This window comes from Stegodyphus dumicola, chromosome 7, assembly GCF_044657685.1.
Source record: "Stegodyphus dumicola isolate Sdum_Otavi_A_Nest chromosome 7, ASM4465768v1".
NCBI lineage: Eukaryota > Metazoa > Arthropoda > Arachnida > Araneae > Eresidae > Stegodyphus > Stegodyphus dumicola.
This window is the reverse complement of record NC_140774.1, coordinates 11,937,888-11,957,325: the sequence shown is the minus strand read 5'-3', so window position 1 is coordinate 11,957,325 and position 19,438 is coordinate 11,937,888. Positions and strand designations below refer to the sequence as shown.

The 19,438-nt window shown below is 32.9% G+C and overlaps 1 protein-coding gene across 1 annotated transcript in view; it reads right to left on the bottom strand.

The window, feature by feature from the left end:
* LOC118195219 (bone morphogenetic protein 10-like) overlaps positions 1–19,438 on the bottom strand; it is a 42,531-nt gene extending 23,093 nt beyond the window's left edge. The window contains exons 1-2 of the mRNA XM_035366478.2: positions 18,497–19,438; positions 2,833–2,994 (exon numbers count right to left, since the gene is read on the bottom strand). Of these exons, the coding sequence (XP_035222369.1) occupies positions 2,833–2,994; positions 18,497–18,884 (550 nt within the window). The 5' untranslated portion in view covers positions 18,885–19,438. The remainder of the gene's footprint in view (positions 1–2,832; positions 2,995–18,496) is intronic.

Here is a 19,438-nt window from a genome sequence, read left to right as displayed (position 1 = left end):
ACCAAATATTAAATTTAAAAACTGCACAGAATTTTACTCTGCAGAACAACTTTACCCACCCACCCTCCAAAACAAAATTCTGGGGATAAATACTGTGTCCTTTGCCCTTTCCAGTCATAAGTTAGCTTCGACGATGTTATTCAATGGCTGTTTGAAGACCGTCCTTCTTCCATTACATAGTTTTGGTGAGTTGAGATTTCTGAGTAATTTTCAGTAGAAAGCAGTGTAATGTCATTCCTGGTACTTGCAAAGAATTTAAAAATTCTGTGGGGAAAGTTAACACTTTCTTCAACATTTACCATCGAGTCAATCGATTTGTATATTCTCTCTTCATCGGGAGTCCCACCCATACGAAAAAGGCTTCGAATGGTACACAATAATCCAGAACATTCCACACCTGTCGAGAGTGTTCTGGAATGTTCCACAATGATCCGGGATGTTTCCGAACATTCCAAACTATTCCCCAATATTTTGCAACATTCCAGAATGTTCCGGGATGTTCTGGAATGTTGTGGAATGCTCTCGAATGTTCTGGACTGTTCCAGAAATTTCTAGAGGGCGAAATTTCCCTTCACAAGCACGCCCTTCAGGCAAAAACGGGAACCTTTTTCATGAATGGGGAATAGAAGGTTACAACATCCCTTGATACCGAGACTCGTTTCTGAGTTTTAGCGGCATGTACATTGTACACTTTTGTAATATAGTATATTCATTACACTAGCTAGACTCATTAAAATCATTATACATTTTTCCTTTATTATGATAACTACTTTAGGTGGCTGGCTGTACAAGTGGCTAGTGGTATAAATGGTATGTTCTTCTGTTGGGGGGAATAATTAGATTCAAAATAAATATTAGTTAAAAATACACTAAAAAATGAAAACTTTGTTCAAGCAACATACTTTTCGCTTTATGATTTTGTGAGATTTATCTGTTTATTTTCAATTAACAGTTCATTTTAAGTTGGAAAACTTTCCCATTACTCTCTTTTCACCCATGCTTTTCATGCCATTCAAATGAGATAGCGAGAGTTTATTAAGTTAGAGAGAAGTGCTATTTAAGAAAGAGTTTCGGAAGTGTCTGTCTATTCCACGCCACGTTGTGCTGTGATTATTAGCGACTTGCGGTAGGGACGTTGCGTATTCTAGCCATTCAACTTTATCTCGCTGGTTTATTACAAACCAGAGCCCTTCCTGCGAGTTAAAATATTTTGTGAGTCGTTAAAGCTACTCTACTACAGAGGCTGTTCACACATTTTTTAGACGATGTATATTGTATTCACAAAACTAAATTACATGAAATTCATGTGTTTTAAATGTTCTTTTTGACATCCCTTATTCTGAACTATCTTTCGACACCGCAATTTCCAGGATAATAATGCCTTTTGAAGTGGCAGAAGAAGTATTCGATCCCATCGATGAAGGGTATGGCCTTGATACCAGTTTTCTGTTCCATTTCTTTTAGGAAATTTACAGTGGATTTTGAGTGCTAGCTTTGTCCTGATGGGGTCTCACAGATTGATGGCACTGTGGGTAAAACGGTGGTATTTCATTCAGAAAAATTGGCGATAAAATATGTTCCTGATAGTATTTGAAGTTAATCTTGACATTTTTTTGCACTCTCTTTATTTTTAACTTGCCATTATAAGAAAAACCAGCAACAATTATGAATCCCTTATAAAAACTTTCTTTCGATTCTTTGAACCATGTACTTAAATTCCCCCCCCTTTTATGATAATAAATGGCTCTTTTTTCTTACAGTCATTTAAATACACCCATGCTTCATCTATTGTGACAATTGTTTTCCATTTTACTTCGGATAAGTGTTTCTCATATAGAATTCTGAAGCGTGTTCTTCGTTAAACGATATGCTTTGGAAGAAGACGATGCACATTGCATTTTTTCGCTTTCTTAAGATTTAAATGAACGTTTATCGTTTTGTTTACAGTGGACACCGAGCATTTTAATGATTTTGAAACTGTCCTTTGACTAAAGGGATTTTTTTTTAACATTAAACAACGTACCTTTGCAATAGTCGAAGATGTCCGTTTTTTCCTTGGATACTTGTTTGGAATTTTTGTCCCGCTTGAGGCTCCAAGTTGACGTTTGTTTCCTTTCTTGTTGATGATATTACCTATCGACGCTTTAGATATCACAAAACCATGACTCTCACATCGTTTATGGATAACGGAGTATGCATATTTCTCTTCGGAAAGAGCGTAAATGTAGCCTTCGAACCATTGCTTTGTTAAATTTGCCATTTTGAATAAAAACAAAACTTTCAAGCCACAGACGATAATTTTGACTTTTAAAAACATAGTACAATTGCAATTACTTCTTTTGCAGTAAACGATTTTTTATTACCGCTTACCAAAATTGTCTAAAAAATGTGCGAACAGGCTCTGAATACCTTGAATTTATTGTTTGTTACGTATTTCTGTTAAGCCAAAAGCGATTGGCTTCTTGTAACCTACATTGGGTCATTTATTAATTTTGTATTTGAATAAAAAGGGTCTTATACACCCTTCTTCTGATTTCTGTTTTGTTTCACAAGTCTGAAGATAACTCTTCAAAAGTCCTTTTACAAAGTCTATATTGCATGTTCTCAAGGAGACATAGGCTTTACAATTTAATAAAAGAATATAAAATTTTCGAAACCTAATACAAAATTAGCTTTCTTGTATTATATAAGTATGTGTAGTATGTACTTTAATGGTACTTCAGTAGCTCCAGCGAGTTACAAACACTATTTTAAGACATTCACAACAAAATGCAGTACTTTTTCTGTAAATTCACTTTTTACAGTAAAATCCTCTGAATTAGATTAACTTACCGTACACTTTGCTGGTAACATCCGGCGACAGCTGAATCCGCAGCTGAGCAAACTCAACCTTTTCGGAGCTCGGGAAGTTATGCAAGTTGAATGTCACTGACCGAATGGTAGAATGGTCATCTTCAGTAAAATTCTTCGTTTGAATCCAATGAGTCGGAGTATCTGTTCGAAGGAAAATTATAAATGTCAGTATAAAAGATTTAAAGGATATTCAATAATCTGGAAAATATTTCAGAAGCAAAAACATTCCGAATCCCAATGTCAAGAAAGTAGATTTCGGGGCACTGCAGGCCGTGGCCCACTAGGGTTGTAGCGCCACTGATTTAAGTTTAAAAAACATTTTCATCATTAGAATAGAGAAGTGCAAGTTCCTCGAATCAAATCTCGAGGTAAAATAAAATTTTGAAACGAAAATTATAAAGCACTTACATTAGTTGTCTAGTTTAGAGTCTTTAGTCATTAGTTTTCTAACTTAGATTAGTTTTAAAATTGAACATACGGTCATCATATGTAAAAAAAAGGCCTTCAATGCTTTACAAAACTAAGTAATTTTCTGATGGGAAATACTAGATTGAATTTATATGAGTGTTAAAGATTATACATTGAAGCACCTTTTCAATTGAAGAGTTGAACATACGGTCATCATATGTAAAAAAAAAAAAGGCCTTCAATGCTTTACAAAACTAAGTAATTTTCTGATGGGAAATACTAGATTGAATTTATATGAGTGTTAAAGATTATACATTGAAGCACCTTTTTCAATTGAAGAGTTGAGATTAAGTTATTTAAATCCTTTTTCTGAAACCATGAGCCTATGATTACCCGTTCAAGAGAGATTTATTGTGCAATATTTCAGAAAGCTGTGCGTGTAATTTGCACACGAGTGACCCCCCCCCCCAAAAAAAAAAATCATTTCTTAAGCACAAGAATGAAAATGCAGAAACAAAGCTGACATGGAAAGATTTTAAAAGAAGTATTTCTAAGTAATTTAATGAATAAGAACGTAGTAGTAATAAGTTGAAGTACTATAAGAAGACATCAAGAACTTTAAAAAGTATGCAAAACAAAATACTTTAAAAGATCTCAACAAAGAGCAAAGTTAGTAAAGTTCACAAGCATATAAAACATGACTTTAAAATTAATATAACTCCTTATGAAGCGGAGAATTCGGTAGCTGAATTAAGAAGGTAATTTTTAACTAGGTCACGTAGAATTACAGAAATGTCTGTAAGTTTCTTCTAGATTTTAAAGCAATATTTTTATTTAAGCACTTATAACCTTTTATAAAAGAAACAGAGTACCGGACAGGCTATTCGTGATGTTTAGTTTTATACTAATCAAATCTTCTAAATATAAATTTTAAAACTCTATTAGATGTTTAGGACTGTTGGTTACCTAAAACTTTTCGCGAAAACAAAACATCTGATGTGTACACTGCATGACTTCCTTGTACGGAGTATTAAACTATACGCAATTTTCCTGCATTTTATTTAAACAAATTGAATTAACAGTTAATAAATTTGGAATTAAATCTACTTCGTCGATAGCCCATAAACCATAATAGAGCATATGCTCTCTTTAAAGTTCACTATATTTATTTACTATAGCGACACTTCGGCGCTAAGTTCACTTAACAATGTTATATCTCACTCATTTTATAACTCAGAGTGCACAAAAATTATATCATCTGAAGAATTACCACCAGTTCTGTTCAAATACTATAATAAATCTAAAACAATGTATAAAAGAAATTAAACAGATAAGAAAGAAATAGTTTTTCACAGACGATTTCAGCGTCGCTTGCCTAATGCGTATGCGCTACTAATTAATTCAATTCTCTCTTCGCATCAAGGCAAAAATACATAAAAATTCAAAATATTTTCATTAAAAATTGAAAGATACAGAAAAAAATGAAAAAACAAGTACAGTTAAAGCAATTAAAAAACAGTTTTTGCAATTAAAATTATAGTTTATACGCAAAAACCAGCTAATAAATTAAATGATGACTCCAGAATGAATTAAGCATAATTTAATTCCCAATAATAAAAGAAGACTTTACTTTGTTGTTGCGAAGCTTAGTTTCTCTAGATTGGCAACAAATCCACTATTCTGCTAAGTTTCAAATGTAAACGAATACGGCTGCTATCGTAAACAAAATAAGGCTTAGTCGCACTTCAAAAACTTTTTAAATGTTTATAATTCCACAATTATTGCATGCAGATTAACTATAGGCATAAAAATCTTAATTGGAAAATAAGAAAAACATAATTCATTAATTTTTAAAGCAAAAAATGCACAACTTATAAATATATAAGAATAAAGAAACTGAGCTCACTGAGCTGAGTAACATAATTGATATGTATATACATATGTTAACATACTTTTGGTGCTGCCGATTGCAACCAAAATAGGAGGTGTACATCTATCTACACGTTATAGCAGCCATATATACAAAATTTCAACGTTCTGAGAATACTCGTTTTTGAGTTATGCGAGATACAAACGTACATACGTACGTGTACGTACAGATGCCACGAAAATCATTTTAAATCAGTTTTATAATTTTTTGGAAAGAAAAAAGTCCTTTATTCTTACGTACAGATATCACGCAAAGATATGCTTAAATTTGCATTCGATAGCGGTCAGAATGGATATTTTCGTAGAAATATGCAGTGGCGTAGCTAGGGTGGGGCGAAGGGCGACATCTGTCCCCAAGCGGAGCATTCAGGGGGCGCCAAATTGATGTTACGAACTTTTAGAATGAAATTTTTCCGTTCTTCGCACAGAGAAAGGGGCACAAAATCTTCAGTTGTCCCCCGGCGCTGAAAACCCTAGCTACGCCTTTGGAAATATGGTACCCGGAATTTTTCGCGATTCAATACTTCTTTTTTAATACGTACAAAGAAGTAAAAAGAACCAACAGCTAGTGAAATTAAAACCTTAGTACAACTAACAGGCTTTGCTTGTTTTTACATTCTTCGGATCTCAAACCGTGTGACTTTTTCTTGTGGGGCTATGTTATGTTAAGGAGGCTGTTTACGTCCCATAGCTACCAACAACTGTGGCCGGCTTGCGAAAGCGTGTAACTGCTGCGGGTGTACTCAGTAACACTAGACAACGGTTTTCGCGTTGCGGACGAGTTTGCCTTCTGCATAGATGTTTCCCGTGCAGCGAAGGGGGGATACACTGAACATTCACAACCTGTGTACACAAACTTTGAAACTTCCTCTTTAAATTAGCTTGTAGATAGTTCATGTCGAATTTATACTTCCTGAAATACAAAGTGATTCAATTGAATCCTCTTTCTTGAATAAGCCCGTGTAATAATTTGAGTATTTTCTCGGGTCTTGCTAGTAATAACAATAAAAATAAAAATAGAAGTAACATTAATTAATAACAAAAAAATCTTATAGGTTTCAGATTTTATATTATGTCCGAGGAGGCGTTTTTTTTTTATCGTTCTGTGTGTTACCTTTATTTATTAAATATCACGTTCTACGTACTCAAACTATAAAATTCAGTTCAACAGCAATATCTCTAAATAAATTTTAAATGAGCATATCTTTAATATTTCCGATACAGAGACTCGCACGCTGGAGATAAAAATGTTTTCTTTTTTTCGTACAGTGTTGCCATTGCTGGCTTTGAAATCGTTTAGTTTGTTAATCAAAAATTCGTTAAAGTATTACAAAATTTGGAATCGATAATAAAACAAATTTCAAATTCAAATTAGGGCTTCCACATGCCTATATTCTATGGAAGATTACGTTATTCAAATTTTAATGGCTCTAGGTACCGTTGTTTTATCACAATGCGAGAAGCATACATACATACATTCATGCAGATTCTTCATTATTTAATTTCTTTAAATATAATACAGGGCTGTAATATTTGGTAGCAACAATTGGAAAAGTGAAACAACGCTTATCGTGAATCGACGCAAAATGCCAAAACGAAATTAATAGTCCTTCTGGGCAAACTGCCCCTTTGGACTAATAGTAATTAATAATACTGCGTTTATAGTTTTTAAATCGCTTAGCTTGTTAATCATTAATAGACAGATTAAAATTGAAAAAGAAATTAAATATCTTACGCTTTGCCGAAGGACAACACCCTGACGCGCTGAAGATTAAAATATTTTTTTCAGGATAGTTTCAACAGTTCTATTTTAAATTACTGAGTTTGTCGCCTAAATTTGAAAGATAAATGTATCACAATTTGCGGAGTGGCAACACTTTTAATCGCTGAAATTTCTGATTCATTTTGAAACATAAATATCTTACGCTTAATATAATCCACGGAATTTTTTACTCAAACTGCATTAATTTCGCGCAAAATCTGAAATAAATTTTAAAAACAACTCCATAATTTAAAATTCGATCTTCTAGGTGCATATATTTTGGGGGGGGGGATTATTTGGAGGAGAGGGTTTTTCTACAATACAAGGAACGTACATACATACAGATTCTTCATTATTTAACGCATGACTTTAATTTCGAAAGATCAAGCAGTTTTAAGGCAATTTTTTAAAGGTTATTTTGACAGTCTCAAAGAAAAAAAAAAATCGCGCTTTTGCACTTCGAAGACTTCGAAGAAACCATAGTCGACCTCGACTTTCGACACTTGGCAGACAGCCAGAGAAATTAATGAATACGAAAGACTATCGTCTCTCTCTCTCTCTTGCACCCAAATAAACTTATCTCCCGCTATTTACCCTCTGAATATCTCTGCTTAGCACCTCACGGTCACTACCAAGGTCCTGTCAAGGTCATTAGACAGACAAGGTTATGCTATTTCAAAGTTAACTCTTTCACTACGCTTAGAGCATGGACCTTATAAGAAATAGACTAACCCAAATGGGTTTTCTCCCTCGTCTGAGGCGTTCCCGGCTGTCAACTTGATCACATCCGAAGGAGTAGGGACGACTTGCAGAAATTTAACAGTGGCTGCTTATTGCAGCGTGTATAATTGTCAAGAAAAAGCTGGCTGTAGCGCATCATTTCACAAATTAGAATTTCTCCATATTTTTATTTTTGAAATTGAGATTCATTTTTAAAAATTTAGCATATTTATCAAGCATAATTAATGTTCCAAATAATTATAAAGCTGTTGCATGCTTCCAGGGCTGGATATTTTTTTAGCTTTTTCTATGCTGTAAGAAAATTTGTAACTACTTCTTTTAGAAAATAATATTTTAAATATGAACTAATAGAAAATTTCAAACAAGAAATTTTCTCTTGCAGTTTTAATGCTTTTTATTGATGTAAATAAGCAAAAAATACTAAAATATTTAAAAACGAATTTTTTTTAAAGTTTTGTTTAAAATTCTAAATTGTGCTGCTTTTTAAAATTATAGATGAATATTATAGCACAATTTCTATAAAGGAATTTTATTTCAATTACATTTCATAATACATCATAGTGATAAACACATTTGACTCCTTAATAATTTTTATACATTTAATTCTAATATTAAAATTGTATTTAACCGTAATAATTAGTTTTGCTTGTATTTTATAGTGATTATTTTTTTAATTTATTTTTAGTTCTGCATAAGATTTTTTTATTTACAGTTAATTTAATTTATTAGCCAAAGGAGCGGTAGCCTAGAAAGGCTGTTAGTTTCGAAACGGCATTTTGCGCAGTTTTACTATAAATGTCTGTGTCTCCTTTCAAATTGTTGTTACCAAATATTATCGCCCTGTATTATATTTAAAGAAATTAAATAATGAAGACTTTGCCTGAATACATGTATGTTTCTCGCCCTGTGACAAAAACGATGGTTGTAGCTAGAGCCATCAAATTTTGAATAATGTAATCCTCCACCCGAACATGGGCATCTGGATGGCCGAATTTCGAATTTGTTTTAATCTATTTCATATTTTGTAAAACTTTAACGAATATTTGATTAACAAAATCAACGAGTTCAGAGCGAGCACTGTACAGAAAATAACAGTTTTATCTCCAGTGCGGAAATTCTTAAAATATGCTGTTTTCAAATGTATGTAATTTACGGGCGAAGAACATGATATTCAATAAATATAGGTAACACACAAAACTTTAAAAAAAGGTTCCTGTTGGTACGCCCAACAGGAACCTTTTTTTAAAGTTTTAACCTGAGTGCTTCTAGATTTTATTTTATCTCTTTTTTTTTTCCTTCATTACACTCAGAAAATTTTATGGTCTGAATTTTATAAATTACTAAAATAAATATTCCACTTTAATGTTAATAAGTTAATGATGATATAATCAAATAAATGATTGTTTTTTAATGTTATTATAGTTTTGAAAATCACTGCGTGAAAATGTTCATTAATTTAAAAATACATATATATATATATCAATCTTGTTTAATTTTACCTTATTTATTTCAAAGCATCACGTACTATCAATATTATTTTACTTTTTCATAAATTTTGTGTATAGAGTGTTTACCGTTTTACCAAAGTAAAGATGTTTGTACAAGAATTACGCGTGAAAAAAATGCGTGAAATGCAGTAAAAAGTGCTTTAATGAGATTTATTAAATCATATTTGGAAAAAACTGCGACTTTCATAAACTCATCACTATATACAACGTATCACATTTAATAATTAAAACGAGTTATGTGATACAAACGGCATAGGTTTCAGTGTTAAAGTAAACCATATCGTCCCAACTCTTTCTTGCCGATATGTCGGTGGTTATAAGAGATAGACTAACGCCTCTTTTAAGGTCCATGGCTAAGAGACAGTGAAGTATTTTAGTCATCTGCTGCATGCCGTCACTTTGCTCACAGAAGTGGGATAAACTACAAACCTTGCTTTGGAGCTAAACATTCGATATTACCACGCTGTTGACTTTGGAAGAAAAGAGCAAATTATCCATATGAATTAATTGTGTGTACTTTTAGCATCAGTTTAAGTTATACCATTTTACGTTTGATGCGTTATTTAGCGTGATGTTATAAGTGAATTTTTATGGATGCCTGAGAATTATTAAAAGTGTTTTCATATAAATTAATGGTTATTGTTTCTTCGTTTTATGTAACTTAACGACGACTCATTCGATTTCAAGGAAACTCTTACTAAAACAAGAAAAGCCTTGATGCATTGTTGGTTACAATACTAAACTACCTCTGAACGTCCATTCTTATCTAATTTTGTGAAATCGTTTAAGGACCTGTCAGTAAGAATTTCATGAATTTGGATACCTTAAAACAATAAGAAGGCTAATGTGAAATGAAGAGAAGTATAAGATCCTGGAATTCCGTTCTCCTTTGTATGTTTGATGAAACGTGGGATTACGTGGGGAAAAAAGAATTAGTTTCGAAAGCCGCCAATGAGGGAAAACAGGTAATGCTGTTCTAGTCTACGCAACTGAAAATTTGCAGGAAACGCAGCTAAAACTGGAAAATGTAAATGCTAAGTTAAGTGAACGACAGCAGCCTCAACAGTTCAGTTTCTCACTTTACCTCAGCTCTAAGTTGTTTTATCTCATCAATTCGATCGCAATCGCCGCTCTTCGTGAGTTTAGAAGTCGTAACAGCCTACGTAAATCTAATCAGCCCATCAATTAATACATTGAAAGGCATGATTCAGAAGTTTGAATAAACAGAATCCTTAGCATTCACTTTGGTAGAGAGCGGAAGCCAGTCTCAGAACGAAGAGTTACTGATGTAGCGACTGCTTTCGTTGACGGCACACATGGGACCATTGCTGGCAGTAAGCAGAGCTTGGAGAATAGCGCGACAACTGGATTTTAGTCTTACAACAGCATGGCAAATCTTAAGCAAAGTCCTTTACCTCTATTCGTGCAAGATAAACCGCTTGCAGAAATTATAAAACGCAATGATTATAACAAACGGGTGGCATTTGCTCTGACATTTCCTGCGAGAATGGAGATCGAAGATGGGGCCTTGGAGAATTCTGTGGGGAGATAAGGTTCATTTGCACCTAAATGGGAGTATTAATATCTACATTTCTCGAATTTGTCATGAGAAAAATTCCATGCAATTGAAGATATCTAATTGCATTGACCAAAAGTCGTTTAGTGTGGCTTCATAGCAGATTTCACCGAAGCTTTTTTTTTTTTTTTTTTTTTTTTTTTTTTTTTTTTTTTGAGAAATTACTCTAACAGAACACATACACACACCTGCACCGTTACCAAGCAAAAGTATCAGGATATGATGACAACTTATGAAATTCACCGTCTATCTTGGTGGGGTCCCGACCACGACGACTTTAGGTCCCAATCACATTTTGTTTCGGCTACGAGGAACTGGACATCCAAAGGGACAATTCTCAGAACCTGCACATTTCCAGGGAACCCACGTAGCTACGTTACCATTTTCACTTACTAAAAAATACTTGAACGCCAAACAGTAATTGATTATCGCTTAGATTTGGATCACGTGATCCTTTAGAAGCAGAATTTTCGTCTGATTGGTTTATTTCTACCCGGGACAGAGCTCCAGCCGAAACATTTTCGGTGAGTTTTGAAAAACTCCCGCATAGCCGTAATATCGTTTCTCCAGCTAAGTGGAACGTCGCTTCTAGCGGAGCTCTTTTTTTCTAGGAATCCTCCCGTTTAAATCAATGCTACCAGAGTCTCGTTTCTCAGAAAAGTCCCGTCTAGCAGGGGCTGTCGATAGAAGTGATAACCCATTTACAGGATAACATATTACAAGATATGCTGAGCATTCCTGGTAACATGTTACCTTCAAACGCTGAAAATGTCGTTTACAGGATGCAGAGTGTGATTAACAAGAAGTGGTCACATTGTAAGAGGTCTATGACCTCGCCGATGAAACATTTTTATTGGATAGTGCTGTGGTGCACTGAAATGTCATCTCTTTAGCTCTTTGGGGCAATTCATTTGCTGCATTAAAGCAGTGTTACACTGAAATTTCTTCTTTGTCATTGATTTATCTAGTACTCAGCTAGGCATATTAGGAGAGCGTCACATTTTCCCCTATGGCCAACTTTCGGAACTAATTTTTGTTTTTACGGAATTTTTTTCCATGTCATCATTTGGCCCCTTACCAAATTTGGTGAAACTCCAGTGAATTGATCTCGCTACAGGTGCCTCAAAGTAGCGCCAGTGTAAAAACAAATACGCTGTATACGTTTATGCTCAATGAAAATCAGAGACGATTTATGTAATTTTTTACAAAACTACTACTAAAAAATTACGTTTATGAGAAGTAAACAATTTGGACACCAGATGACTTTCTTTTATGAATAAATTATAAACATTCATTCGCTGAACTTCACTTAAACATAACTCCTTAATTAATTAATCCTTCGAGGTAAGTTGAAAATGACATCAAATCTGAAAATTTTGAAATTAAATATCTGGGTGACGTTTTGTAGTACAGGACTCAAACTTTTTACATTTTTATTTTTTGATAACAAGCATAATCCCCAAATATAACTATAAGAACCAGGAGACCGCATTAAAATTTAGATTTCGTTGTCTAAAATGATTTTTTTTTAATTACAAATTGTCAAAATATGAATATTTTCGTCATTTAGAACTTTTCTGTAATTGGAAGTGTATGACTACTATCAACGATTGCGAAAATAAGGACCGGCTTAAGGGCTTTTAAACTAGGTAATGGTGTTTCTGTGTGTATTATACCAACACTCCTTACCAAGTTACGTAAATTTATGTCTATATATATATAGAGAGAGAGAGAGAGAGAGACATACATTTTTGGTCCTGCCGATTGCAGTAAAAAGGAGGTGTATAACTAGAGGATATAGCAGTCCCAGGTACATAATTTCAACGCTAATCGTTTTTGAGTTATGTGAGATAGTAGATACGTACATACGTACCTACAGACGTCGCAAAAATATCCTTATTAAATCTCTTTTGATTCAATTTTAAAGTCCGTTTTGGAAAAAGAAAGCCTTTGTTCTGTTCGTAAATACAGACGTCACGCAAAATAAATATCAAAATAGATTCAGGAACGCTGAAAATGGATATTTCCGTTGAAATATGATACCCAAAATTCCTTTACTTCGTACAAGGAAATATACAAGTAAATGTATATAATCTTCGCACAAGGAAGAAAAAATTGTAGTATTTTGAAATCTAATAAATTATATATTTTATTGTAAAGTTTTAAAGGGAATTATTGGTACTATTCCGTTTTGAGGAACGTATAAAATTGCAGCGAAAATGTATGCGCAAAAGCGCCAAATCTAGCAAACGCTCCCATTTAACACCGCGCCAAATCTAGCGTACGCTCTGATTTCAGATTGCGTAAGTTTATACAGTTCTATATTTCTTAACACCCCTTTGAAATACTAGTTTAGTTTTTAAATCTTTTTACTTTTTTAATTTTAAATCCGTTTTTTGATATCCTTTGGTTTTAACAATTTGGGAATTGCCCATGACGAAAAGTAAACAATAGAATTTTGGGTAAAGTGCAGAATCACCCACTGCTTAACGCGTTTTTAAGAATTGCACATACTCGGTATCCATATACACATCGACCTATTTTCACTTTAAAAAAAAATCCAAGAATTGCACAAAAATAGCACTGCGCACACCCTTGACTTTATCCATGTACATATCGACCTATTTTTCACTTAAAAAGTAAAAAAAAAAAAAATTGACAAAAATCCAATTGTTTTTACCCTTGTAAAAAGCGGCAAACAAATAAGTGGGCGAATCTGCACTTCACCGAGAATTTTTTTCAAAGAAAAGGCATCGTTCATTATAGAAAATTACGTTTGAACAACCAACGGGAGGAAATTATGCTCTAGCGATAAGTCGGTAGCGAAATAACGATGCAGGCATCCATTCAGTTATGTTTAGCAATTTTTATATAAATTATAATAATGATCTGAAATAGTTATTTACTCTTATGCTTCCATACAGTCATGTTTAGCCTTTTTTATATAAATTACAATAATAAAAAAGTATTATATGAAATTAACCTTTCATCTAAATTAAAACATCAATCTTAGTTATTTTCTATTATGCTTCCTTTCTTGCGTTAGGGTTGCCGCAATTATTTTTGCAGCACTGGCATCAACAATAGTTTGGCGATTTTTTACGGCCCTCAAAACCAAATAGTACCGAATTATTTTAATACAGCACTACATGTACAACATCAAAAAATGAAATTCCTTAGAGTAATTTAATTTATTAGTAAGTTGTTTTTCGATTTGATGAATAAAGAGATGAAGCAGCAGCAGATTAAATGAAATAGTTATGTAAATATGCAATAACATATACATTTAAATTAACAGCAGTGTATACTTTAGATCAGTAATATTACAGTAAAAATAACGCTATTGGCATTTTAAAAATTAATCGGGAAAATAATTACCGTATACTACCCAAAACAAAAAGTATATTCCCAAAACAAAAAGTATATATACACATGGGACCATTGCTGGCAGTAAGCAGAGCTTGGAGAATAGCGCGACAACTGGATTTGAGTCTTACAACAGCATGGCAAATCTTATGGAAAGTCCTTTACTTCTATTCATGCAAGATAATCCGCTTGCAGAAATTATAAAACGCAATGATTCTAATAAACGGGTGGCATTTGCTCGGAGATCGAAGATGCTTGGCCTTGGAGAATTCTGTGGGGAGATAAGGTTCATTTGCACCTAAATGGGACAATTAACATACACATTTGATGGGGCTATGCTACATATTGTTATAGTAAAATCGAGTCTAAACTCTCCCATGAAGCGTACTTTTGTGGCGGAATTTATCAAACGCAATCAATTATTTTACTTGTTTAATTTAGAAACCAATTGCTTTCTCTTGTATAATCAGCTTATAAACTGAGTGAAACTGAAAGCTGAGCTTGAAACGTGTTGTTAAGTGCAGATAATTGTACTGGGATTCTTTTAATGAAATATTATTAAGCCTTTCGAAGTTAAAATTAAAATATGAGATATTTATAGAATTTGAAATGAACAAATCGGATGTGAACACCACATGACTTCCTTGTGCAATCTATTAAACTATACACGTTTTTTTGCTGCATTTCATTTAAACTTACTTCAACGAATTTCATTAGAGATATAAACTCAAAACATCTTCATTAAAATTATAAAACAAAAACTTAAAACACCAAATACAGTTAAAACACTTAAAAAATTTTTACAACTAAAATTAAATTAGAGTCTCTACGCAAAAACGAGCAATCCGGCCAGCAAGATAGAAGGCAGATTTAGTTATTTATTTATTTTTGTGCACAAAACTGAAAGTTTACGTTTGATCCCACTCGGCAAAAAGACCACTGAAGGTGCAGAAACTGAATGAATTCAACATTCTGCTAAGTTTCAAATGTAAACAAATATGGCTGCTGTATTACGCTTAGCAGCGCTTAAAGAACATTTAAATTGTTGATAATTCTACAACTATTGTATGCAGATTACCTAAAGACATAAGAACCTTAACCGGAACATAAGAACAACACAATTTAACCACTAAAGCAAAAAATGTACAGTTTAGGCTTAGTAGCATTTAAAACTTAAATTGCACATTATATTTAGTAAACTTACCGAGAGGGATAACACAGTTAGTAAATACATCTGTATTTATATACTTCTGGTGCGACCGATTGCAATAAAAAAGGGAGGTGCACAACTACATGTTAAAGTAGTCCATATACAAAAGCATAATCGGATATAATGGAACTTAGTGGATATCTTCGACTGAAATATTTTTGTATTTCACAAACGTTAATCTAGATCTCTACAGAGTTCAACTGAAAAAATTACTAATTCTTGCTTAGTCTATTAAGCATAATAAAAAACATGTTTATGTTTCTATTCTTTTATCGCCACCCCCCAAGCTTCTCTAAATTCTAAACGGAGGCTATACGAGGTAGGTCTAACACTGAGCTTTCGGAAAACCAGGACACACAATCGCGAACATAATAATGTCCATTTTTTAATTCCATTTCGAATAATGTCCATTTTTTAATTTCCTTTCTTATTTTTAACTGCGTCACCAGAAGTTGAGAGTTCATTACAGTTGAAAACTGATAATTCTGCTTGCGTTGGAGCCCAGGCCAACGGACAGGCTGTGTGGCGAATTTATGAGTCTCCTTAGGTATATAGCTCTCGCATACCTTGTTATATTCAGATAATGTAACTTAACACTCTGACCGGCCAGTGTTTTCGCAAAGAAAACAGAAATTTCCCAAAACTACTATGAGAATACATTATATTCTTGATTTTAATGTAAAAATTCTCCTGGCATTTTTATACCTGAATTTGTGTGCTTTTAATATAAAAGCTTAATTTCTTTGACATATTTTAATATGCACGTTTATATACATTCTTATAAAAATATCACCAAAAATATAAACTGCCTGGAATATTATAACCAAGGCCGTATATATACGGTTAGAGGGTTTTAACATAATCTTTTACCTATTGACAAGCTATTTAGTAGAAACTGCAAGATCGTATACCTAACTATGACTAAATAATTCCAATTTATATTAAAGTTTGCTATACATGATTATGGCAAAGCATGCAAAGGCTCTTTGCCTAAGGGAAGGGATGCCTTCGTGGTGACTTTCTAAGGGAAATTGTTTCGGATCCACGTTACTCACTGGAAAAATCTTTAAAATGCTTATGCCGCCAGCCTGTTAGCCTAGAAAAGAACTTATGCCGATTTAGCACTGTTCAGCGACTTTACTGCTCTGCCTCTAGTGGACCTCATTAATTTATATTAAGACTTCTCAACATAAGTAAAGTTATAAATTTCTGCTTGTTCTCTTCGAAAAAGACGAACACTTGAAAATTAATACTCTTAGAGCTAAAAATTACTATGCTTTAAACTGAATGTAAGTAATTCGTATCAAATTTTGTTTTCAATTAAATTATAATTTTGAAAACTTAATACTTTAAATTACTATTTCAACTAAATTATTTTAGAACTCAATTAATTGAATTTTATTTAAATATGAAAAAATTTACCAGAATTTTTTATAGATTTTAAACATGTTTTCTGTCAAATTTTCATTAATTAGAATTTTTATTCATTAATTTATTTTGTGAAACTATAATCTGATATCTCAGAAATAGACGATACTATTTTCAAAGAGACAGAAAAAGTGAATAATCTTCATTTGCATGTTATTTTGTGTAGAAGAAAAGCGAATGAAAATGGATCGAAAGTTGGCTATCTTTCTCACCATGTGAAATGCCTAATTGGCCTAACAGTGTAGCCAGCCGTTATGTATGTGTTATATGATCGGTCGAAAATTAGTTTACCACAACAGAAAAAGTCATCACTGTGCGAAAACAAATTCATGACTTCTTCTTTAGTTCAAAGGAAAAATAAGTATATTCAGTAAGAATTTCTTTAAAAAAAATCGGATGCGGATACCATATGTGCCTTGCACGACTTATTAAATTATACAAATTTTTGCTGCACTTCATTTAAACTATTTCATAGAATTATTCTGATTGATTAATTAATTAACCCATACTTCAAGCCAAGTTGAAAATGATATCAAAAACTGCAAATTTTGAAGTTAAATATCACGGCCAGTTTTTGTCGTACGGGATTCAAACTTCCTATAATTTTATTTTTTATTACGAATATAAAACATTCTTAAATATAAGAACTGGTAGATCGCATGAAAAGTTAGGTTACATTATTTGTCAAAACTTTTTTTTTTAATTTTATATTGCCAAAACATGAATATTTTCGTCACTTAAAACACTTCTATAATTGGAAATATATAAGACCAACATCTGCAGAAATAAACTCCTAGTAAGGATTTTAAGCCGGTTAAATTATTATTATATAATTAAGCCGGATTTTAAGCCGGTTAATGGGTATATACGGATTTTTGGTAATGCTGATTGCGACTAAAAAAAGAAGGAGGTGCACAACTATATGTTATAGCAGTACCATATACAAAATTTGAAAGTTCTACGGCTAATTATTTTCCGGTAATGTGAGAGTCATATGTACGTATGTACATCAAAAGTTCCCCCCAAAAAATTAATTTTTAATCCATTTTACCATCTGTTTTGGAAAAATGAGTCCTTTATCCTGTCCGTACACGCAGATGTCACGCAAAAAAAATAGTCAAAATGGATATTTCCATTGAAGAATGATACCCTAAATTTTTAGCGATTACAGAAGTTCTTTTATTTCGTACAAAGAACTAATGAAGATTTCTATTCCAAAGGAAGGAAAACTCTACCTTTGTCCAAAGGTAAAAAGTTGTTGTTGTCAAAACAACGTTGTCCTTCTAGGTAGAAATCTAGAATCTTCTAGGTTTCGGGGAAAGTTATCACGGAAAAATGTTTGACACGATGAAATTTAACATTATCGAAATAGGAAAATATATAAAATAGCTTTATCTAAACAGGAAGGTTTTATTAAATAAACTTCATAAGCGGGATATTGTCTTAAACGGAAACTTCTCATAAGGGTTTTAGTGTACTTAATTATTGAATCTCAAAAATTTTGCTTGCACGTTGAATGAAAAAAAACTATAATAATTTCACAACCAAATTTCTTAGTTCATCAAAAGCTATACCTAAGAATTATGTGACATTAATAACAGTAATGGAAATCTATAAAAAATATGTCCTAAATTTATATATTCAAAGACAATTAATAAATTTATATTCGTTGAAAGAATTATTCTTCATGCATAGAAAAGTAGTTTCAAACTTACTGGAACGAAAACTCCTTGCAGTGTCGAATTTCACCTGAAACTTCCTATCCAACAGATAATCATACAAATCCAACATGTACTGTGGCACGGTAGAGGATTGCGTACTTCTCTTGAAAAGTTTCCTTTCTGGGATGACTGGTTCATTTCCATCAGACAGTTCTGCATCATTTACAGTCACGAAGCCATCCAGAAAAGAAAGAGTATCTTCAAAGGGGACGTCATTTACCTCGTTAGAGTTTTCTGCAGATGAAGAATCTGATTCATTTCCGAGGAACATATTTTTTGCTACAAAAGCATTTGTTCTTGGTGCAATTACCAAGACATTAAACATAATAAGTATCAGAAAATGCTTGAGTTGGATTGCTAAAGACATTGTGTCCTGTAACATATAAGTTTCTTGTACGTGTAATCACGAAAATGTCTTTTAGTAGTCAATGGATACCGAGAATAAAAAAAAAATTGTTGTTGGAAGAAATTTGTAACACAAAACAATTTCCACGAAGAATACTTGCTTCCTTCGAATTACTTTAAACTAAACTAATTCCTTTTCTGTTACTACAGTCCATGGAGGTGTTTTGGTGTCGCATACAAAAAGTTAGAATTTAAAGTACCCAAACAAATTAAGGATTGTTCATTTCAATGCAATCGGTAAAGGACATTAAGAAACAAAACAGTTTCGTAACATCAGGTCTGCAGTCCTTAAATCGAATTTTCTTTTCGAGATGTTTTGTCGATTTAAAATGCAATATATGGTGTCTCGTAGGAAAAGAACAGGAAGAACAGATTTTTAAGGTCGACGACTCGACGAAATTTGCAAGGAGAAGCAGCAGAGCCGTGTTCCGTAGGATCCGCCTGTCTTTTTCAAGTTTACCACCTTTTTTTAAAGAAGAACTTCGGCACCGAAGAATTTGGAGTTCAGTCAATTTTAGAGACACTTGAGTG